Source organism: Hydra vulgaris, chromosome 13 (genome assembly GCF_038396675.1).
Source record: "Hydra vulgaris chromosome 13, alternate assembly HydraT2T_AEP".
NCBI classification, from domain to species: domain Eukaryota; kingdom Metazoa; phylum Cnidaria; class Hydrozoa; order Anthoathecata; family Hydridae; genus Hydra; species Hydra vulgaris.
Genome location: NC_088932.1, coordinates 41,940,001 through 41,966,127, shown reverse-complemented (window position 1 = coordinate 41,966,127; position 26,127 = coordinate 41,940,001). Strand labels below are relative to the sequence as shown.

Below are 26,127 nucleotides of genomic sequence, written 5' to 3'. Positions count from 1 at the left end.
TAAAAATTTTCTTTTTATATTTATTTTTGTTATCTTTATTTATTTATTATATATTATATTCAAATTTTATTTTGATCAATTTACAAAAGCGAATAATTACAGTAATATAACCATATTTAAACCTTGCCGTAACCTTAACCCTAAGCCTGACCTTGATGCTGACCCAAACCAAACCCTCAGTTGATGTAGCAGCACTCCAAAGTGAGTCAGGCTATTTGATAGTTGATGTATGTACTTTTTTTTCTCAATAAAAGTTGCTTACGGGGACATTTTTTTCACAAAAAAACGATGCTTACAAGGACAAAAAATTAACATGTACACTAAAATGGCCCTGATAATGCTAATATCCCCATAAGTGTTTGTGTTTTTGTAAAATCTGTCCCTTTAAGTGGTTCTATAGGTGTATATATATATAAATATATATATATATATATATATATATATATATATATATATATATATATATATATATATATATATATATACATACATATATATATATATATATATATATATATATATATAATATATATATATATATATATATATATATACATACATACATATATATATATATATATTTATATATATATATATATATATATATATATATATATATATATATATATATATATATATATATAAATAAATATATATATGAATGATACAAATGAAAAAATTATAACTTTAATTTGCAGACTAAAATCCAGGATTTTCTAAAATCTAAAGTTATTTAAGAAAAATGTCATTTAATGAAACTTAAAGGCAATCAAAATAATGTTTGTTGAACCATTCATGTTGGTTTCTACATTGATTTTAATGAGTGAATAAAGAAATCTAATAAAGTTTTTTACTTAATAATTTATTAATGATGTTTTTGATTTAGTTTAAGATTTTTATTGTTTACTTAGTTTATTTTAGTATAAGATTTTACATTATATAAAAATTTTTTTAGTTAAACTTAATTTAGATGTTAACGAATGTTTACAAAATAAATGTGGTTTGGATCATAATGTTACCTGTATAAATAAAGTAGGAAATTTTGAATGTATATGTCCACAAGGCCAATTCTTTAATTCTTCAGTATTACTATGCCAAGGTAAGTTACTGTATATAAAGTATTTACTGTATATAAGATATAAGTACTATAGTAACTATATATAATATAGCGTACAACCCCTCTGCCTTTCATACATCTTCCATCTTTCTATTTAAGCTTTTGCGTAAATAAAGATAATATAGTTTAATTGGGTCTCATATTTAAAATAAAAATGTTTTTTAAGATTGGTTAAGAATTAAGACAAGACGTTACAGAATAAATTTATCAATTTTATTTTGTATTTACTTAGATTTCTACCATTTAATAATAAGTAACTTCATAATTTTGTTTTATATTCATCTAGATTTCTTCCAACAATACTTAGACTAATAAAGTTTATAATATTTGACAAATAAATTTCCTAAAGTTGAATATGGCGGTCAAATAGTTGATCAAAAATTTATGGTTTTATTTAATTAATCCTTCTTTTAGGAAAAATATTTTGAGGAAAAAAAAAATTGTTTGCTTTCATTTTTAATGAACAAATTATATTTAGCCAATACAGAAAGTGTGCAGTTTTTTTGTCAATAATTGATTAATTTCATTCATTTATATAACTAAGAAATATGAGGTCAAATTAAGTCTTTTGACAAATTGGTGTAGTATCATTTAAATAGAAAATCATAAATGGTTTATTTGACTTGGTTTATTTGAATGGTTTATTGACTGCTATCTTTATAAAATTTTGATTAAGTATGTTGTTATCATTTAGATGTAAATGTGACATTTGCATTTAATGTTTTTACGGAAAAAATTGATAAGGAATTTTGTTACTGAAAAATATTATTATAAACATGGAATTTATTATACAAAGTTTAACATATCGCCCCATAAATAAGTTAAGGGTTTTATATCAGAGTTTTCTTTTTCCTAGGTAAGTTTTTTTACTTCAGTAATGGAGCTTTACCTTCCCTAATAATAGACATCATGATCAGGTCTTAGATTTTTAAAATTATTTTGAAAAACATACTGTAGTTTTGCAAAGTTTCATATTATTTTATTATTATTTTTAAATTGATCTTTTCAAATTGATTTTATTTCTTACTTAATTTGCTAACTTAATATGGTTTTGATTTTTTTTACTGTTTTTATTACACTTATATTTGCTAGAATACTTTTTTTTCAAATGTTTTATCTAAATGATTGTAAGTAATACTTATTTAGACATAAATGAGTGCCTTTTTACTGGAGCAGAATATCCATGCGATTCTGTTAGAGGTCATTGTGAGAATCAACCTTTTCCTGTGAAGTATGTTTGCTCATGCCCAACAGGCTGGTCATTATCTTCAAAAAATATTTGTACCGGTTTGTACACTCTACACACTCTTTAGTTATATATTACACACTACACACTCTTTAATTATATATCATATAATAGTATATAGTATATAACAAATATAAAATGTTTCTATATATGTGTCTACAAATCTTAACATATATATACATATGTTAATATATTTGTGTGTGTGTGTGTGTGTGTGTGTGTGTGTGTGTGTGTGTGTGTGTGTGTGTGTGTTTGTGTGTATGTGTGTGTGTGTGCAAAGGTGCATAACACTGTAATTTCATTCACAATAATTTTTCGAAAATGGTTACGTTATTTGTATAACAGGATAAATAATAGGCTAAAAACATGTCTATAAATTTTTCAAAATTTTAAGATATCATTTAAAGGTCACCATTTTGAAAAAAAGGTATTTTTTACATTTTTTTTTAACTTTAAATATAAAGAACTTAAAAAATAATTTATTTTATGCAATGTCACTTGGTGTATATATTAAAGGTTATCAGAAAGATTATCAGACGAGCATTTGGCCAAATTTTCAAAAAAAATTGATTAATGTCTAGGGGTTGCTGTATTAAAAATATGATTGATTCCTCTCTCGGTGCAATCATTTATTACTTTAATTGTTTTATAAAATTTTCTGTCAAGGTTGAGTCCACTTGTGTGGATTCATCTGGAGCCATTCTTGATTATTTATTATTCCTAATAAATCGAATAGAAGCCAAAACCATGGTCAAAATAAAAAATAAAAAAAAGGTTAAGAATTTAATGTCAGAAATTTTTGTTTCCCAATTTAAAAAGGTTTTGGTCTGGGAGAAAAAAAATTTCTTTGCCATCATTTTTCTCGTGAAACTAACAATTTTTCATTAAATAAACATAAAATAACAAGCTCTTTGGTTAAATACTTAAGGCCTCAGTTAACCAATGATATCACAGCAGTTACAATATCTGAATCCTCTTCTTAATACCAGTTCATTGCATCAAAAAATAGATTGTCATAAATATCAAATTGTGAGTTAAGCATGTTTTGTAAATTTTAAATATTTTGTCTATTGATATTTTTCCTCCAATGTAGATAAGAATTAAATCAATTAACTCAAGATAATCTTATTTCTGATTTGATGTCAGTAAGGCCACTCAAAAAAAGTAAAGTTTATGTAATCAATATAAAATCTTAAAAATTCAGCTTAGAAATGTTTAAAAATAGGTTCATCTGAACTCTTTCTATCTCCTCATAATGCAAATATGTTTGATGTGTATCTCGTTATGATGATGGCAACATGCTAGGTAATAAAGAGGTCTCTTTGACTTAATTTTGATTAAAGTTCCTGCCCTTTTTTTATTACTTGTGTTGCTGGCTGTTCTATCAAAGCATATATCAACAACGTTTCACTGCCGCGTCACAATTAGTTTTACCTTTGGAAACTTCAATTAAAGGTACACCAATAAGTTTCAGCCTGAAAATAAAAGTAAAGTTAATTTCTTTGCAAACAATAAGAAACATACATAGTATATAAATGAATAAATAAGTAACCGCTCTGGGATTGGCTTATAAGAACTAAATAAGTAACCGCTATGGGATTGGCTTATAAGAACTGTTACACATTCTTCATTATGAGTTAAATATAATATAGAACGTGTAGCAGTTATTATAAGCTTAGTTCTCATTAATTTAATTTTTGTAAATGAAAAAGTTTTAAATGCAAAATGTCATTTTACAAAAATTTTGTAAAATTTTTTGTTTTGTTTATCATTTAGCATTTGTAAAATTTTTTGTTTTGTTTATTATTTAGTATTTGTAAATTTTTTTGATACTGATATGGACATCCAAAAACCCATTCTCACTCGTGCTTCTTGACATTCTAAAACACCTAGATCAATGCTATCTTTCATGCGATACTTTCTGCTACTCTTTTGATCTTCATAAAATGCCTAATCTTCTTTCCATTTTGGTCTTTGTGATATCAACAGCAGTTCATATGCATTTACTGCTGAAATGTCGCAAAGTTGCTCAAGTTCATTTCAAAATCAGATAATTTTTTTTTTTCCAGCAATATTTTGAATTGACTGCTGAATTTTTTTTATATTCACCATTTTTCTCAACAATTTTGTAACCAATGAAAGGCAAGAGTTATCTGATTGTATTGGTACTCCAGCTTTTTCCTAAACTTTCTTAAGCTCACCAAGAACAAGTTTAAATTTATCTCTTGCAAAAATGTTGTTTTTTGATTAAAAACATAAATGAGTGTATCTAGCTAACATGTTTTTTTTGTTGGTTAGCGGTTGAAGCTTGAGAAGTTATTGGATTCAGGTTGATCAGTTAACCAATCTTGGTTATTTTTCTGAGTTTCATCATTATAATAAAATATTCAACCATCTAATAGCTAGTTGTAAGATTATTTTTAAAACTTCAATTTTGCTAATTTTCACATCCAACTTTTATTTTATGTGTTGCTGAATTTTTATATACATAAACACAGATGTTTATTTTATAATGCAAACTATTTAATCACACAACAACTGTGGTCAACCATGCTTAAAAACATATTTTAGTGGTAAACAATGCTCAAAAATTTATTTTGCATACAATGCAACCACTTTTTTTTAGTTTTAAAGCGTTAAGTCTATAGAAACAAATTTTTTGGTAAAAAATATATGAAAAGTAAAACTAAGTAGTACGACAACCACTAGACATTAAAATTTTTTTTTGAAAATTTGGCCAAATATTTATCTGATAACCTTTGATAAATAAACCAAATAACAAAACAAAAAATCTATTATTTAACCATTAAGTAAAATAATGATAAAACTATATTTTGAAAGTCACAGTGCCAATGTTTGTTTTCCACATTTTCTGTTATTAATTTGAACATAAAAAATTGTATGAGCATTTGAACGTATTTAAAAAAATACTTCCTAAATAAAAACTAAAAAGTGTTTACAAGTGTTTAAAAAATATACAATTTAATTTTTATTTTTTGAACAAATTTTAATTGAGAATTTTTTTATTCAAGGATTAAAATAAAGCAATAGAATTTTTTCAAAAAAAATACTTAGGCAGGCCTTGTTAAGAAGCATTACATAGTTCACATTTTGCATTCAAAATGTGTTCACTAGTTTTAAGCAAAAACTTTTTTATTTTGTGATATTTAGACTATTAATATCATTTATGTGACATTTATTCAGAAAATATTAATTTGTCAAAAAAGCATTTATCTGCAACTGTGAATTTTTTAAAGAAACAAATTATTTTATAAATTTTTTTTTATTTTAAATCATATTTATTTTAAATTAAAAAAATTTAAAATAAATATGATTTTAAAAACTTTGGTTTTAAAGGAATGTAAAACCTTGAATGTAAAATAGTTTCAAAGGAATGTAAAACAATTTTGCAATTTTTATTAAAAAAAAAATTATTATTTATTATCTGCTAATTCATTACGTAAAACATAAGTCTCTCCATCATAGATTATAATATGCAAAAGTAACCTTGAGCGAGATCTCGTCTCGTTCTCGTTTCTCGTGAGAAATGGGACTTCTTGTGAGAAACAAGAAATAGAAAATTTATGCTAGAAGTAGAACAAGACTTAAATATTATATTATTTTCCAAATTAAAATTTATTATAATTTACAAAATGCTTAGTAATTTGTTTTTTTAATTAATTAATATTTTGACTACATGATTTTAATAAATCTAATAAAAAATTTAATTTGTTTTTGACAAAAACAAATTAAATTTTTAAATAGATTTTTAATTAGATTTTGAATATTTTTAATAAGATTTTAAATATTTTTAATAAGATTTTAAATACAAAAACTTTTTGTATAAAATGGTGCACTTTTGACTTAATTTCATTAGTTTACCAGTGGAATTCAACTTGACACATATTGTTCATATTGAAAAGAAATATTCTCATTTCAACGATCAAAAATGTCACCAAGAAAAAACAAAATCTGGAGATGTTTTCAAAAAACAAGTGACGGTGCTGAATGCAAGGCATGCAAAAAGCCTTTGAAAACAAAATATAGAAACACAAGCGGACTTCATCGTCACCTCGAAATAAAACACAGCCAAGATTACGTTGAGTATTTTGAAAAAACTGACGTCTCTCTTCTTCCTCCTCCTAAGAAGAAACAACAAACCATAATCGAAATGCTTGAAACAAAGTCCAAATATGAAAAAGACAATTCCATTCAAAAACAGTTTGACTCTGCAATGCTGGATTACTTTTGCACTGATCACTGCATCCTTTTCAGCAGTCGAAGGAAGAGGTTTCAAGAAAATGTTTGACATTGCAAACCCTAAACTGAGCCTTCATCACAGAACAATATATTTAAGAAAGCTTTCAATTCGGTCAAGAGAACTTCTGACCTTTGGAGTTCTAGAGCTCAGGACAGCTACATCTCTTGGACTTTTCATGCTTTTGACGAAAATTGGAGACTACATCACTGGACTGCTGGAATGGATAATGCGTTGCAAACATGCAAAGATTTGGCTTCTTTAACTCACCAGTCAACAGTTGCAGCCGAGTTGCTTGAATCAGAATCAGACTCTCAAGGAATCAATTTTAGACAGTTACGCCAATCTGTTGACAAAAGATGGAATAGTGAACTGGATTGCATGGCTTCTGTCCTACATCTAAAGAGTGCAATTATCAGCTTATGTGCAAATGAAGATATTTTTTCTTCAAAGACCATCAGTGCATCACACTGGAAATCAATCGAGGGAGCAGTAGAAATTTTGGCACCACTTAGAGAAGTTACAGAAACGTGGTCGGCTGAGTCCATTCCAACAATTAACACTGTCGCCGATTCTCTTTATTTAACCCATGACAAAATTGATCAATTTATTGAGACGGATGGAAAAAATGGCTATGGTGTCTTGTATGCAAAAAACTTGAAAAGCTTCATTGAGAAAAGATTTCCTCTTTGTCACACTGGAAACTTATTGAGTGCTGCTGCAAACTACTTAAATCCTACTTTAAAGGGACTTCACTTGAAGCTCTTCAAAAAATTTCAAACAACAAAAGAATGGTTAGCCTCACAGGTTAAGGATAATGTTGAGTGCCAACCTGTTGCCTTTCCGCAGATTTGTCCCCTAATTCAAAACTGAAGCGCAATTTAAACGTCAGACTTGAAACACAAGAGCCAACATCTGAACTGAATCCTATTTTGAGCGAAATGTGCCAGTATAAATATCTCCCTGATGCCAAAAAAGACTTTCCGATTCTTGATTGGTGGAAATTGAATTCAAATACATTGCCAGAACTCTCTTCATTAGCTAGACAAATTTTAGCTATTCCAGCAAGTTCAACTAAATCAGAGAGAGTTTTTAGCTCAGGTGGAAATGTCGTCCGATCATCCAGACACAACTTACACCCAGAAAAAGTTGAACAAATCATCTTAATCAGAGAAAACATTGTCTTGTTGGAAAAGTTTGGCAAAAAAATTCTGAATTAATATTTGAAAAAGTTGTTTACATTTGACAAATGTCATTTTTGTCGATTTGTCAAAACCATGTTTACATTTTTTTTTTTACTTGGATTTTAATAACTTTGTTTTCAAATATTTTTAAATTTCTCGTCTCCTTTTGTTCTCGGTCTCACGAGAAGTACTAACTTCTCGTGAGACAGAGAACTAACTGTCCCCTAATTCAAAACTGAAGCGCAAGTTAAACGTCAGACTTGAAACACAAGAGCCAACATCTGAACTGAATCCTCTTTTGAGCGAAATGTGCCAGTATGAATATCTCCCTGATGCCAAAAAAGACTTTCCAATTCTTGATTGGTGGAAATCGCATTCAAATACATTGCCAGAACTCTCTTCATTAGCTAGACAAATTTTAGCTATTCCAGCAAGTTCAACTAAATCAGAGAGAGTTTTTAGCTCAGGTGGAAATGTGGTCCGATCATCCAGACACAACTTACACCCAGAAAAAGTTGAACAAATCATCTTAATCAGAGAAAACATTGTCTTGTTGGAAAAGTTTGGCAAAAAAATTCTGAATTAATATTTGAAAAAGTTGTTTACATTTGACAAATGTCATTTTTGTCGATTTGTCAAAACCATGTTTACATTTTTTTTTTTTACTTGGATTTTAATAACTTTGTTTTCAAATATTTTTAAATTTCTTGTCTCGTCTTGTTCTCGGTCTCACGAGAAGTACTAACTTCTCGTCTCGGTCTTGTCTCGGTTTGAAAAAACCTAGTCTTGCTCATGGTTATGCAAAAGCAAATTTCTTAAGAAAGTGTGTTTTTTTTTAAAGAATTCTTTTCATAAATGTATCTAAAAATTGTTACTTCTTCTTAATTCAATATTGTGTAAAGTTCTTTAGATGTAATATATTAATGAACATGAAGTGTGTTTACAAATAGCTTATTGGAAACTGATAAAATTTATATGTTAACTATTTATAATCTTAATTAAAAATATAACATTAAATATGTTAGAGCTAAAATTAAAAAATTGTAATAAGGAAATAAAAGATTATGTAAAGTATAAGATTACTTTAAGAAATGAATTGTAAGGAAATGTAATCTTTTTCAAATACTGAATTTAGATTCTATCAATAACATTTGTTATATTAGTTTAAATGATTTTTAAAATGGTTTAAAATTAAATTTAATTAAATGTGGTGCTTTAAAATACTTTTAAAATATCAATAGTTTTATCAATAGACTCCTGTAGCAAATAAGATCTTAGTAATTACATCACATTAAAAGCATGGGATTTAAAGTATTTCTAAAATATTTTTTTATATTTGTCAGTGCTTTGTTGTTGTAAAAATGAGAGCCTTATTTTTTATAAAATAAGAGCCTAGTGCAAGTGAAAAAATGAATGGGGTATATATGTACTTTATCTGAAAGTAGTGAATGTTATTAATAGTTTACAATATTAATTTTATTTACCCAAATTATTTCTAGTAAGCAAGGACTCTGATGAATGCCAAAATTTTTATAAAAAATAGCAACATGTAACTCTAAGCATCTATGAGCAACTAACATTGAGCAACTAACTATGAGCAACATAACTGGTTACTTTTCAGTTGCTTTTTTGGTTGCTTCTGGCAACAGATAGTGTAAATGTACATCCCATATTATATATATATATATATATATATATATATATATATATATATATATATATATATATATATATATATATATATATATATATATATATTTATATATATATATATATATATATATATATATATATATACACACACACAGTGGTTTACCTTCCGGTTTTTAACCAGTTGCCCTGCGTGCGACTATAACAGTTTTTGTTTCTCATTTGAGTTGACCGCAATGATAATCAGTAGTCCAGTTAAAAAGTTTTTTTTTTTGCTTTTTTTTTCACATAAAAATACTGAAGAAAAAAAATTAAATGTCTGACTATTAAAATGTGTCTAATAAAAACGATTTATTTATTAATAGTTATTAGTAAAACTAATTAAAGATTGGTTGTAATTTTTGTTGCAGTTGATATTGTTTTGTTTCTTTTTGTCTTAACAAAGATTTCATTAGATGAAGCAAAATGTTGAAACCTATAACTGCAAAGAAATGTTTTATACATTGAAAAATATTCTGTTATTCTCTCTCAATCTTCAATCAAATTTAATTTAGTTAAAGTTTAAAACAATGTTTTTAATTTTTTAAACATTTCTTATTATACTAAGACTTTTTTTTTTTAGGAAAAAAGAAGTTGCATTCCAGAAGTGCATCGTTAGTTGCGATCTATTAATAATTTTTCATGTGCATCTTAATAATGTTTTTTATTTTGTTAATTTTAATTGACAAAGTTAAAATAAAAATTTATTTTACTAATGAAAAACAAGAGATTCAGTGTTAATGATTAAACTGCCCATTCACATGATTCAAAATGGGTTATAAGGTTTTAAAAATGATATAATTGCATTTGGAAATACAAATAAAATGTAATTTTAAAACTCATTTTAAATTGAGAAGAAACGTGCTTTAAAATGCAACATCAATGTTTAAAAAAACAGTACAGTCGCACTTTATAATATTAAACCGCGTGTCAGCTACTTCTTATTACGTTTAGTGAAATTATATAACGCCCCATAGTGTACTCATAGTTAAATTACTTTAAATGCTTTTTAAAGTTTTTTATAGATTTATTGCAAGGAATAAAATATTCATGGATTAAAATATGGTTTTATAGATTAAACACTTTTGTAAGTAACAAACTGTCTGGTCGTCCTGTTAGGCATTTTTTTTTAATTTCAGTTGCCCTTGGAGAAAACAAGTTGTACCGTGCCACCAGATGACTATAAGGGTACACCACTGATACATATATATATATATATATATATATATATATATATATATATATATATATATATATATATATATATATATATATATATATATATATATATACATATATATATATATATATATATATATATATATATATATATATATATATATATATACATATATATATATATATATATATATATATATATATATATATATATATACATATATATATATATATATATATATATATATATATATATATGTATATACACATATATATATATATATACATATATATATATATATATATATATATATATATATATATGTATATACACATATATATATATATATATATATATATATATATATATATATATATATATATATATATATATATATATATATATATATATATATATATATAGATATAGATATAAATATATATATATATATATATATATGGGTGCATCAAATGCCCTATTTTTTCAAAAACAGATATGTAGCTATTTTGAAAATTTTCTATTGGTTCTCACAAGCAACTCTGTTAAATTTCTTCAAAATGTAACTAGATTTAAGGTGAACACCTCAAGTCTGAAATTACCAAGAAGATGCCAAAAAAATGCAAAAAAAAAAAAGATTTTCAAATGTACATCATGTTAGGTCTTAAATGAAGCAAAACTTTATCTTTTCTTATTAAAATCATTTAAAAAAATTAAAAAAAAAATAGTTTTTACACAGCAAAACATAAAATAATAATTTTCGTAAAAAATAGCAATAAAAATATAAACATATATTTGAAAAACTTCTATTTTCAGCGTGTAGGGTCTTGTTGCAAATTTCAGATTTGAGGTAGCCTCTCTAAATTTAGTTATATTAAAAAAAAATTTAACAAAGTTGCTTAATAGAATCAACAAAATTTTATAAATTGTACATATCTTTTTTTGAAAGTATGAGGTGTTGCACCTTAATATACATATATACATACATATATATATATATATATATATATATATATATATATATATATATATATATATATATATATATATGGGGTGTTGCACCTTAATATAATACATTTTAACCTTAATATACATACATTTAATAAGAAATATTCTTTCAATAGATGTTAATGAATGCTTAATTTGGTGCAATGGAACAAATGGTAGATGTATAAATCAAGTAGGTGGATTTCAATGTATGTGTGCTGTTGGATATGCTTATTCTAATGTTACGCATCAATGTGAGCGTAAGTAAAGTTTTACAAGTATTAAAGTTAGCAATTGAATGTAATTAAATAAATTTTTAAATAGTTATATCTATTCTAAAATATTTGTTTATTAAGCAATTAATTGCTGTTTATTTTATGAATTTGATGCAAGCAATTTATTGTAATTTTTTATTCAAACTTTTATTTAACTATATTTAAAAGACCATGTATAACAGACCATATATAACAGACCATGTATAACAGACTCATTTAGGAGTTGTTATTTTGAATTTAACAGACTCATTTAGGAATTGTTATTTTGAATATAACAGACTCATTTAGGAATTGTTATTTTGAATATAACAGACTCATTTAGGAGTTTTTATTTTAAATGTAACAGATTCATTTAGGAGTTGTTATTTCGAATATAACAGACTCATTTAGGAGTTTTTATTTTGAATATAACAAGCTCATTTAGGAGTTGTTATTTCGAATAAACAGACTCATTTAGGAGTTGTTATTTTGAATATAACAGACTCATTTAGGAGTTGTTATTTTGAATATAACAGACTCATTTAGGAGTTGTTAATTTGAAATATTATTTTTATTAAATAAAAAGTGCATGTTTTTCAATTGGGTCAGGGCAAGTCAGGTAATGTTAGGAAATTTACTTAGTGGTCAGAGGAAGCAATAGCATAATGTTTCATGGATTTTATTGAGATTTTATCAATTATTGAATGTTGCTAATGTTTAAATTTATTCATTGTAAATATAGATTATTTTTGAAACTATATAATACTTTTATTTTTTAAGCTTTCTATTTTTATAAAATTTAATAATCTGCCATCAAATATTCATTAAAATTTTAGTTACAAAAATTGTGTATATTTCTTAAATTATTATTTCAAATAATTATAAACCTTATTCCTAAATAACTGTTGGGCTTTTTTTCTTTTTATTTTTAATATTTATCTTAAATTTTTAAAGTTTTTACATTCCGTCTGTTATTTTTATCTATGTTATTTTACATGACCCTCATTGATAGCGCATAAATTATATTTATGTATCTACTTAAAATTGTATGAAAATTATTAAACCTTAAATTCTTTCGTTTAATACAAGTAATGTAGACTCAATCAGTATTTGTTCTAAAACACTCATTTTATTTTTGTTATTTTATTTCAATCCTTTCCAGATGTAAAAAATGGAACAAGCATATTTTTACAATATTTGCTTAAGTTCATTGAGATGTAAAACACCAGAGGACACTCAAGCAAGATGGAGACTTTGTAAAGTTGATGTAGCTTAAGCATGTTATTAATACATTGGTAGCTCTGTTACCAATAGTGTTAATACATTTCAGGCAATGTTTCCAGGCTACAAGGTTGCATCTCCAATAGAATTTGGAAAAGACAAATTAAAATACATCAGGAACTATGGAATCTTACCTTCAGAAAACTTTTAAGAGTACAAGTCTATGAATCAGAATGGCTGGCTGTTAGTCATCATGAAGGGTTAAACAAAGACATTAAAGAATCTGATATGGATTTAGCAGTGAGATTTCAGAACAATCTTAGCAACAATGTTAATGTGCTATATTGGGATTTTTTTGTTTCCAGGACATGCTACTGCAACAGGTTTACCTAAAAGTATAAATGATGGTTTGGATTTATCTAAACAAGTACAACTATTAATGGATGGTCCTAATGTGAACTGTTCATATTAGGACCATCCATTGTTTTTCCCTGAGATGGTTCTCAGGGAAAAGTATTGGCAGTTGTAACCTCCATGTCAGTTATGGAGGTTTCCAAACAACTACAGAAAGCACAAGTTAGGGGGTAAAGGCTATCATAAAAGGATCTTTTCATATTCTTAAAGATTCTCTATTCTACAGTCTTTCCCCCACAGTTTTGTCCAACAAGGTTTGTGAATGACTTTAAACTTTCTAACTTTTGGTTTTGCTGTTGAAGTCTTTAAAATCAATATACATAAGAGAACACAGTTTAAAAAAATTTTCCAAAACACTTACATTTACGTGTAGTTTTTATAAATGTCTTTCCTAGTTTAAATATATATATATATATATATATATATATATATATATATATATATATATATATATATAAACATCACTTTAGATGGGTTGAAGATCAACAGCTGGTATAATGACTCAAAGAGATCAAATATAAAAAAGATAGTTACTTCATTGCAGAATCTACCAGCTTTTAAAAATCATTGTCAAGGAGTTATTTACTGTCAAAAAAGCAGTTAAAGATAAGCTACTCATATCAAAGCTTTTATTTTTCTGATGTATTGTAAACCTTTTGCTGCCATATTAAAAAATATCAAACAGATGATCCAATGTTGCTTTGTCTGGGCAATGAGTTGGAGCTATTTCATAGATCTCCAATGCAGTTCGTTGTTGAAATTATTATTCTCCTTAAATGTTGACTCTGTTGTTGATTTGTTAGAGCTTGATCTTACTTAGAGCTTGATCTTACTTATCTACTTATAAAGTTATTTATCTAAAGATAAAAGATAATAATTTTTGATTTTCAACAGAAGAAGAACTTCATTATTTATTAGGTAAAGATAAGGTAAAATCTGCAGGTGTAATGTTTAAGAAGAAAGTTGCAAATATGGTAATTGTTTTATTATAGAAAATTCTTTAAAAAAGGCCATTAAATCAGTGTGTGGTAAGAAAAGCAAATGTGTTTGATCCAACTTCTTCGTTACCTAGTACTACCTTTTCCTAAGTACCTAGTTACAACTAGACAAATCATGAAGCAAGATAAAACAATACAATCTTGTCTCGTCTAGTATTATTAAAGATTGTTTATTTAGATCTGTTTTCAATGTTATCACAATATTCTGAAAAAGTGAAATCTTTCAGTTGCATGGATAAAAAAAATTTTCATAAATCCTCTGTTAATATACCAATGGAGTTTAATTCTGCTCTAACATTTGTTTTAGTTACAAGTTATGCTCAAGCAACTGTATATAAAGGGCCTGATGTAAATAAGGTTGCAACCAAAGTTAATTAAAAAAAAAAGATTGATGATGTTAAGAAAAATGAAAGCAAACCATATGCAAAAGAACAACCTGATACCTTCAACAATAGAACTAACAAACAAGTTTATAATGTTTGTAAAAGATGCACACCAAAAATGTTAGCTAGACCTTGATTAAGAGAAAAAGTATGCTAAGAAAAAATCAACCCAATCATGAGTTAGAATTTCAAAACCAGAGAAATCATTGATGTAATTAAGAAAAAAATTTCTTACTAGAATTTAGATACTGAGTTTATTAATATCATAAAAGAGGAAGAAGAAAAAATTAAAATGGGATTAAAATGAAGTATGGGATTAAAAATGAGATCAGTAATTAAAGGAAACGATTTGAAAAGGAAGAGTGAAGAAAATCCAATTGAAATTAAAACATCGGGAAAAGAAATCAAAATTTTGGAATAGAAAAAGAAGAAAATAATGTGAAACCATTTTTCTTTAAAAATATTACTTTACTCTAGCTATTTTTTTTCTTTGCAAAATAGTTTTTAAGACAATGATAAATATTTTCACTTTTTTTATTTGATAAATTTTAAGTTTTTTTCACTATTGATTTACAATATAGAAAAAAGATTAAGTAATTTAGTGTGTGAAACTTAAAGAATATTTAGCCATAAATTGGACTATTTTTTTAATTAGTTGTTGTGAAGTGTAAATAAATAAAAGCCTTTAATTGAAAAATACATAAATGTTCTTTTATTTTAAATATGATGGTTAATGCATGCCAATGCGAGTTTTTTTCTATATGTTAGTGTCAATGTAAATCAATGTGAGTTGTTTTTTTTTCTGGAAACTTTTTATAATTTTTCTTATATTTAGTTATATAACTATTATAGTTATAGCAAACTATTTAAGATCATAGAAGGATCATAGAAGGTGTTGAAGAGCAAACTATTTAATATCATAGAAGGATAATAGAAGGTATTGAAGAGCAAACTATTTAAGATCATAGAAGGATAATAGAAGGTATTGAAGGGCAAACTATTTAAGATCATAGAAGGATAATAGAAGGTATTGAAGAGCAAACTATTTAAAATCATAGAAGAATCATAGAAGGTGTTGAAGAGCAAACTATTTAAGATCATAGGTCTTATCTTGAGCATCTTCATGGCAAAAATAATAAAATATATAAGTTTAAAAATAAAGACAATTTTTTTTAATAGTTTATAATAATAAGAGTAATAAAAGGTCACTGTTTTTAATCTTACATTATTTTGATTAGCAAACTATTTAAGGCATTGCCATTCTTTGACAATTTTATTAAACATCTTTATCTCGTAAAAATGATTTATAATGAAATAATAATATATATTGTATAATATATTATAAACACTAATTAATTATATAATTTGTTGTAAGATTTTTAAATATATCATAAAGACAATGTAAAATTTTTTTAAACTTTTTTTTGAGTTTTAATTTTTACTTTGGAAAAAAAAAATATTGTTTTTTTCACTGTTTTTTGATCTTACATTAACTTTTTTATCTAATTCAGAGTGTTGATAACATTAATAACATTCAAGATGTTAAATAATTTTAATTTCCATTCAGTTTTCAATTTTAATTTCCACCTTTTTTTTCAATTTTAATTTTCATCTTTTAATTGCACTTTTAATTTCCATCAGTGCAGTTTAATTGTTTTACTTTACTCCAGGGAAATTTTTTTTTACTATTTTATTACTTGTTTTTTTTTTTCTATGATTATTGCTAACTGTGATCAATCAACATCTATTTAAATTTTAATATAGGATTACATATCCTATAATATTATAAATAACATTGTCTTACTATAATAAAATTTATGTTGCATTGGAATAATTTGTACAAGTTGTTGTAAATTTTTGATATTATTGAATTTAATGCGTTTTAGCGTCTATATTTGTTATATATATTACAATATAAATGCATATATGATTAACATCTTATCAATATTATAATTAATACAGATTTGTTGCAAATTTTAATCATATAGTTTTGGCTCATACATAATATATACAAGGTATGTACAATAACAACCACTTTTGGATGAAAGATTTATATAGTTAAATTGTTTTTTAGAAGTCAATATGTGTGCCTTAGGTTTTCAATGTCCTAATAATTCAGTTTGTACCATGACAGTTCCTGGGTCAGTTTCATGTCAATGTATAAATGGATTGATGATGGATTATAGTAGTAATTGTGTTGGTAATTATTTATTTACTTATTTAATTATTTAGTAATTATTTACTTTTAGTATTTTGTTCAATAAGTTTATAGTTACTTTGTTTTTTTCTTATTGACTTCATAACAAAGAATATTGAATACTGATTTTTATATAAACACTTTGCAATTGCTTAGAGATAAATAATTGTAATGGTCCAAACATGTGCTATGATAAACCACATTCAAGGTGTGTGAACAAACAAGGCATTGGAATGTGGAGTTGTGATTGTCTTAATGGTTATCAAGCAGTCGGTAATTTTTGCTCATGTAAGTAATTAATATGAAAACAATTTTTATAAAAATATGTTTTATATTTGTTATCAAAAAATCTTCTTGAAAATTTTAATGTTTTTTGAATTCTTTAGTAATTTTAGTGAATGAATGCATAATTGCTGAGCAAGAAAAGAAAAGTTTATGCAAATTGAATCAACAATGCATAGATACTACTTCAAGTTTCAAATGTAGATGTTTGACTGGTTTTAGTTTAACTTCTACTGGTGACTGTGAAGGTAAACTCAAATTTATTATGAAACATTTTTATCAAAAGTTTCAATTTTTTATTTTAAATAAATTACTATTATCATTATTATACTTTTATTTCGTTTACCTTTTGAATCAGTAGCATTGTGTATGTGTACACACATACAACCCTCAGAATTAGGATCGGCATTCAGCAATGTCGACCTAACAGCCGATCTGTAAGTGTTTGAGGTCGGCAAAAAATTGCCAAACTCAAACACTTTCACCTCCCATAGGCCAAGAAGCCACTACAGATGAGGAGGCTACTTGTGGTTATAACCCTCTCTCAACTCTTTAACTACAAAACACAAACGTTGATGAACAAGGCCGCTGCACGGAGAAACAAGTTGAGCGCGGTACTACCAGGGACATGGCAGGAATCGAACTCCGAACCTCTCGTTTATGAAGCGAACGCTCTACCACTACACCACTACCGCATTACATACATACATACATACACACATAAATACATACGTGCATGCATACATAAAGTGCTTTCAAAAAAAATTGCTGCATTAAAATATTGATTTCATTTTCTTTTTTAAAACATAAAAACCCATCCACATTCGCGAAAGACGAATGTGGATGGGTTTTTTTTTTTAATTTTTCTACAACTAACATATCAATAACAAGTTCACTTTTTTTTAATAGTTTATTTTTTTTTTATTAAAATAAATAATACTGGGAAAGGTTGAAAAAAAAAATATCAAAAACTTTTTAATTTTTTCTGTTCTATTTTCTCAACTGTTCATAATTGTTTTATTAGTTTAAATGTTAATTTAACAATAAAAGGTTAAAGAAATAACTAATCTAATAAAAACTTGAAAAATTTACTTTTGATGACCAGTTTATTTTCTTAACTTATTAACTTTTGTTTTCTTGCTCAACAATTTTGCATTCATTCACTAAAATTACTAAATAATATACATTAAAACCTTTTTAAGTATTTTAAACTTTTTTATTTTAAGTTTTAATTATAGTTTATGTATTTTAATTTTTTTTATTAAGTATTTTTTCTATTTTATTTTATTTTATATACGGTTTTAAATTTTAGTAAGTCATCTCAGATGCATTATTTGTTTAAAAATGTTTTTTCTCACAAATAAAAAAAACTTGTTCAATATCTTCCTTGGTTTCAATTTTCTTAATTTTCAATTAATTTTCAATTAACTTAAGCAGCAAAATTTTAATGCTTTTTTTAAAAGTACTATACATACCACCACACTACACCACTAATTTTATTTACATACACTACACCACTAATTTTAACACACTACTTTTAACACTGTGCATACACTACACTTTGTTCTACACTACAAAATTTAACAATTTTAACTAACATTTAATATTTTTTTTACTATATAGATTGCATATAAAGCATAACATAAATGCTATTTATGTTATGCTTTATATGTTTTTGATTGGTCATATTTATAATATACATATTTCTAATGAAAACGTTAACAGGCAAGGTTGTTTAATATTGCAATTATTCCCACAAAAGTGCTACAATCATGTCGGCACAATTGTGTCAATGATTTGCTCTCTAATAGGTACTCTGAAGACTTTTTGTTAATGTACCAATTTTTATAAGATTTTTATTTTTAACAGATATAAATGAGTGCATAGTAAATAAAACTGCTTGTCAATACAATGCTGACTGTGTAAACACATATGGAAGCTATTACTGCAAATGCAAAATAAGTTTTGTTGCAGAGAATGTTACTGATTCTTCTTTGATGCACTGTTATGGTAAGTTATTATTTAAAAACCATATACTATAAGGGTAAGCAACAAGAGTAACCAATTGCTAATCTATATGCTTTATAGTATGTAAAAATAATACTAAAGTGCTGAAAACACAGTGTTAAATATATATGTGTAAATATATATATATATATATATATATATATATATATATATATATATATATATATATATATATATTTATACATATATATATATATATATATATATATATATATATATATATATATATATTTATACATATATATATATATATATATATATATATATATATTTATACCTATATATATATATATATATATATATATATATATATATATATATATATATATATATATATATAAATAAAAATATATATATATGTATATATTTATAATAAAAATAGCAATAATATTATGTACAACTTATACTGTGCTCTACATAATAAACTCTACATAGGTTTTTTCATTTATTTATCTAAAAAAAAATCAATAAAGAAAATAAGACTTTTTTTTTTATACTAAAGCTCCTGTAGGTAACTAATACATCATGACATCAGTGAGATTTCATGCACAACTTAATCTCCATTTTTAAATATGTTTATATATACATAAATATATATATATATATATATATATATATATATATATATATATATATATATATATATATATATATATATATATATATATATATATATATGGCTATTTCTACGATGGAAGAGATAAGTTTCGTGTTTAAAAATTTAATTTTTCAAAAGGTTTTCTTTCTTTAATTATAGTTTAAACACCTAAAAATTATTGTTAAAATAAATTTTGAGTAGAAAATGTTTGAATCGAGTAGATAAATTTGATGAATGTTAGCAACTGTTTGTTCTTTTTATTATTCGAAAAAGTGAGTAAAATTTAAGGGCGAGTTATTGCAATATTTTAAACAAAACATATCCATATTTTTGTTTAGAAAGTATCTTTGAGATTACATATATGTCTTGAGTAAAAAACTTTTACTCTTTAAAAATAATTTAAGTGTTTTTTTGTCACATACACATCTGCAAAAATTACGTTGCGTCACTGAACTAAAAGCTAAAAAAGTTTAATTATCGCAATGAAATTATGCTTTATGGCGAGGTTTTTTTAGAAATTATATATTTTAATGTAAACTTTTAATCATTACTAAAAAAAAAATTGGTCAAAAAGCATTGTATTAACAAATAGTTATAGTTTAAAAGCTGTTGCGTCACTGAACCCATCGACGGGATAATTAGCGTTTTATAAAATAGCGCGGTAAAGAAGTCAAAATATCATCCAAAAGTTCAGATTTCGTTGTGGGTTTTCAATTTTTTCAAATTCGAATAAATTTTTGCATTTTGGTATTGTGAAGGGCTATTAGTAAATATAAGTAAACTTTTGGATTTATGTTAACATTTTCTTATAAAGTTGTAAATTTTTAAGAAATGGAATCAAAATTAGAAGTAAAAAAAAAACGTCATGCAGAATACCAAGCTAATTATGTTTCTCGGAATGCTGATAAAAAGAAAGAAATGTCCAGAGTTAGATCTAAGAGATATCGAAAAAAATTGAAAGCCGATCCTAATAAAAAAGCAGCTTATGCTGCTAAAGCAAAATTAAGAGTTTTAAAAAGTCGCGCTTTAAAAAGAAAACTTTTAAATCAATATCAAAGACCAAGCTCATCTTTAAAAAACGTTCAACAAAGAGGAAAAGCATTGAAAAAAGCATTATCAACTTCAAAGGAGAAACAATCTAAAATTCTTTCTATTCTTTCAAATAGCTCTGCTTGTAAAGATAATTCGGGTCAATCTCCAGCATGTTTAAAGCTGTATGGTCTTTCTGAAAGCGATGTTTTAGCAGTTGTAAACTTTTATAATGAAGATGAAGTTTCCCAAATATCACCAAACAAAAAAGATGTCACTCGAATTCAATTATCTGACGGAAAAGCAAACAATATTCAGATACGTCATTTATATTATACGCTAAAAGAAGCGTTTGAGTTATTCAAGGAAAGCATCTGCACATAAAAATTGGACTCAGCAAATTTTGCGACCTTCGTCCACGCAATGTAAAATCAGTTACAAAATTTCCGCATAATGTTCGTGTTTGTAGTTTGCATGAAAATATGCGATTTGCCTTAAATGCATTAACAAAATCAACTCAAGCGCCTTCAATCAAAGTTGGATCTGAAAAGATAAATAAGTTTGTTTGTGAACCATACACATACGATTGCGCCTATGACAAATGCGTTGCATGCAAAGGTATGAAACAGTTCGATAAACACTTGCAAACTGTTAATACATTCGGTTTCGAAGTATCCTGGGACAAGTGGAGAAAGCCTGAAACTAAAACATATGCAAACATTAAAAAAATTTCAAAAAAGTCCACTGTAACAGAACTCATCCAACACATATCAGCAATGCATGATAAGTTCGTTAAACACGCATTTGTAAAGAAAAACCAAGCAACAATTTTTAATAAACTGAAGGAGGTTTCAATGAGTGTTAATTCTGAAATTGCGGTAATCCAAGTTGACTGGACTAAAAACGCTAGGTGTTTCTATCAAAATGAGCCACAAGCGGCTCATTTTAGTCAAAATCAAGTTTCTATCATGACCTTAGCAGTCTGGAACATTGAGTTTAAAACATTTGCCATAGTTTCAGATTCAACTGATCATACTAAGTCTTCCGTTATACTGTACATTGACAAAATCCTTCACTTTATTCCTGATCAAGTCAAAGAAGTACACATGTTCAGCGATAATGCCACTTCTTAGTTCAAAAACAAAAGCATTATGGCTGCAATGGTTGTGTTTGAAAAACGTTTTCATAAAAAATTCTTCTGGCATTTCTTTGCAGCGATGCACGGGAAAGGAGTGGTTGACGGAATAGGAGCTACTGTTAAGCGAATCGCAGCCCTGAGAGTCAAAACTAGTCAATACGAAATCAGGCCAGCAGCAGATTTTGCGTTAGCATTAAAAGATTTGCAAATATCTGTAATTCACATGTCAGAAAATGATACAAGACAACAAAAAAATGAACTTGGATTCAGTTCAATTTTAAGTTATTCAAGAAAAATCAAAGGTATATCAAAATCACATTATTTTTATGTTCAGAATGTTAATATTGTTCCGGTGCTATTTTCACCTGAGTATAATTAAAATTTATTACAAAATAACAAAACTTTTTAAAATGATTTTAATTTCGCCTTTTTGTTTCGTCACTGAACGTTGCGTCACTGAACTGATAGTTTTTTTTCTGTAAAATAAAACAATATGAAAACTTTATTGTTTGTGGCTTTTTTTATGACTACCTTATTGCCAAATGAATAAATTACAACAAAAAAATCTAATAAGTCAAGCAAGAATTAAAATTTCAGCGATAACTCTATTTAAAAGTATGCTGATAAAAAAACACTTTTTTCCGTGTTGCGTCACTGAACTCATGTTTTAATTTTTGCTATGTAGCAGTGTTATGTTAATACGATTGTGTTTAGTTTATATTATAAAATTTTAATTCAAGATTGATTTAGAGCAATAAAAAATTATTTTTGAGTTATAGAAAAATTTCTATTAAAAAAAATCTCTCCGCTTGATGCGTCACTGAACTATGGAATTGGCCATATAAATATGTGTTTAACACTGTGTTTTTATCACTTTAATATTATTTTTACATACTATAAAGTATATAGATTAGCAATTTCTCACTCTTTTTGCTTATCTTCATAGTATATGTTTTTGTCAGAAATATATATATATATATATATATATATATATATATATATATATATATATATATATATATATATATATATATATATATATATGTACATATATATATTTATATATATAAATATATATACATATATATATAATATATAATATATATAATATATATGTATATATGTATATATTTATTTATTTTTATATATATATATATATATATATATAAATACATTTATATATATATACATTTATATATACTATATATATATATATATATATATATATATATATATATATATATATATATATATATATATATATATATATATATATTCAGGGAGAAAAATAATGGCCGGTCAACAGTCAAAACCGCCCGAAAAAACTAAAATTGCTAATTTTTACTTCCCAAAATAAATTCTTTTCGGCCACCCGGTTTACAGGTGGAAAAATAATTAAAGTTATGAGAAATATTTGACAAATAATCAGTGTGCGATTTGGAAAAATTGAATACTAAAATTTTATTAAACAATTTAAACTTAGAAAAATTAAAATAGTGTTATGAAATTTTAAAAAGTTAATTTTAAAAAAGGTTTAGGATATGCTTTGCTGACACATACTGTATATGGTGTAGTGTAGTAAGAGTGTTTTCACTAATAGATGGGTAAAAATCATTTATATCAAAAATTAGAAATTTGCAAAGGTGAAATCAAAAATAAACACCTTTGCAAATTTCTAATTTCAGATATTTTTATGCTACAATTTATGATAAAAATCATTTATTTTAAATATTAGAAATTTGCTAAGGTGTTTATTTTTGATTTCACCTTAGCGAATTTCAAATTTTTGATATAAATGATTTTTACCCATCTATTAGTGAAAACATTCTTACCAATGCAATCAGTTTCGCCGAACAACATGTTGTTATAAATAATGACAATAAAAAATTATTATATCATGCAAGAAAATCTTTAATTTTTAAAAACGATAAAGCTTGGTTTAAGAAAATAGGCAGATTATTTGATGTCACAATGGGAGCATTTGATGGAGCTGAAGTTTGAGAATTAGTTAGTATTTTTATATTGTTTCAACTCTCTCAACAATACGATAAAAATAATTTTGGCTTGTATCGTGATGACAGACTTGCTATTTTTGAAAACAGAAGTGGTCAACAAATGGACAAAATCAAAAAGCATTTACGCATATTTTTAAAAGTAACAACCTACTTATCTCCATCCAATGTAATATTAAAATTATCAATTACCTTGATGTAACATTGAACCTGATTGACAGTTCTTATCAACCATATTGTAAACCTAATAACCAACTTATTTATGTTCATTCTGATTCAAACCATCCACCTAATATAATAAAAGAAATCCCTCGCAATATTGAGTTAAGATTATTGACTATGGTTTGATAATTCTATTCTTCCGTATGAAGAGGCTTTACATAAATCAGGATACAATTCAAAACTCACCTACCAACTGCAAATAAACAATAATCAAAAAAGGCGTCGCAAACGTAAATTTATATGGTACCACCCCCCGTTTAGCAAAAATGTTGAAACTAAAATTGGAAATCACTTCTTAGCTTTAATTGACCAAAACTTTCCAGTAGGACACAGACTTCATAAAATTTTTAATCAAAATTATATTAAGGTTAGCTATAGTTGCATGCCTAATGTCAAGTCTCTAATGAATGCACATAACAACAAAACTTTACAAAGCGATAAAAATGAAACATTAAAAAAATGCAACTGCATAGATAAAAAAAATTTTCCGTTAAGTAACCATTGCCTTTCTAGCAATTTCGTATACCAAGCTATTGTAAGTTCTGGAGATCCTCAATTCAAAAACAAAGTTTATTTCGGTATAAGTGAAACCACTTTTAAATTAAGATATGCTAACCATCTTAAATCTTTCAATGCACCCAAATATAAAAATGACACTAAACTTTCCAAAGAAATATGGAAGCTAAAATCGAAAAATATAAAACCTGTTGTTACATGGAAAATAACAGCACGATGCAAGCCCTACAACCAAGCATCAAAACTTTGTAATCTTTGTCTCCGTGAGAAATTTAATATATTATCTTATAGAGGAGAAAACTTACTTAATAAAAGATATAAAATAGTATCAAAGTGCCGGCATTCAAAGAAATTTTTACTATCCTTATTTGAGATCGGGGACTTTATATATATATATATATATATATATATATATATATATATATATATATATATATATATATATATATATATATATATATATATATATATATATATACATATATATATATATATATATATATATATATATATATATATATATATATATATATATACATATATATATATATATATATATATATATATATACATATATATATATATATATATATATATATATATATATATATATATATATATATTAATATATATATATACATACATAAATATATATATATATATATACATATATATATATAGGGGTTCCTCAAGGTTCTATCCTTGAGGAATATACTCTTTTTAATTTACATTAACGATCTTCCAGATATTCTCACATCTAAGGTGGCATTGTTTGCTGATAATACAACCATTTATTTTTGTCGTGATAAGACTCTAACACCCTCTGATGGCTTGGAGAGGGCATTTGAGCTTGAAAAGGATCTCACTTCTGCTACAGCATGAGGCTCACAGTTGCTGGTGAACTTTAATTCAGATAATACTAAATTTTTTTCAGCCAATCGTTATCGCAAAAATTTAGATTTTCCTATATTTATGAACAATGATGTACTCGATGAGTCACCTACTCTTCATCTTCTAGGATTAACTCTTACTTCCAATCTTTCTTGGAAACCATATATCAAATCAGTTGCAAAATTAGCATCTGCTAAGGTTGCATCTCTTTATCGAGCTCGTCACTTTCTTACTTCAGATTCTATTCTCTAACTCTATAAATCTCAAATCCGGCCTTGTATGGAAT

At 25.6% G+C, this 26,127-nt stretch overlaps 1 protein-coding gene across 8 annotated transcripts in view; it reads left to right on the top strand.

The window, feature by feature from the left end:
• LOC105849394 (fibrillin-1) overlaps positions 1–26,127 on the top strand; it is a 163,410-nt gene that overhangs the window by 104,970 nt on the left and 32,313 nt on the right. For 5 of the 8 annotated variants that reach the window (XM_065816662.1, XM_065816663.1, XM_065816656.1 and 2 more), the window contains 7 exons: positions 971–1,099; positions 2,264–2,404; positions 11,796–11,918; positions 17,003–17,128; positions 17,282–17,413; positions 17,512–17,655; positions 19,277–19,417. In XM_065816662.1, the coding sequence (XP_065672734.1) occupies positions 971–1,099; positions 2,264–2,404; positions 11,796–11,918; positions 17,003–17,128; positions 17,282–17,413; positions 17,512–17,655; positions 19,277–19,417 (936 nt within the window). The remainder of the gene's footprint in view (positions 1–970; positions 1,100–2,263; positions 2,405–11,795; positions 11,919–17,002; positions 17,129–17,281; positions 17,414–17,511; positions 17,656–19,276; positions 19,418–26,127) is intronic. The other 3 variants (XM_065816657.1, XM_065816660.1, XM_065816661.1) reach the window with 2 other exon arrangements.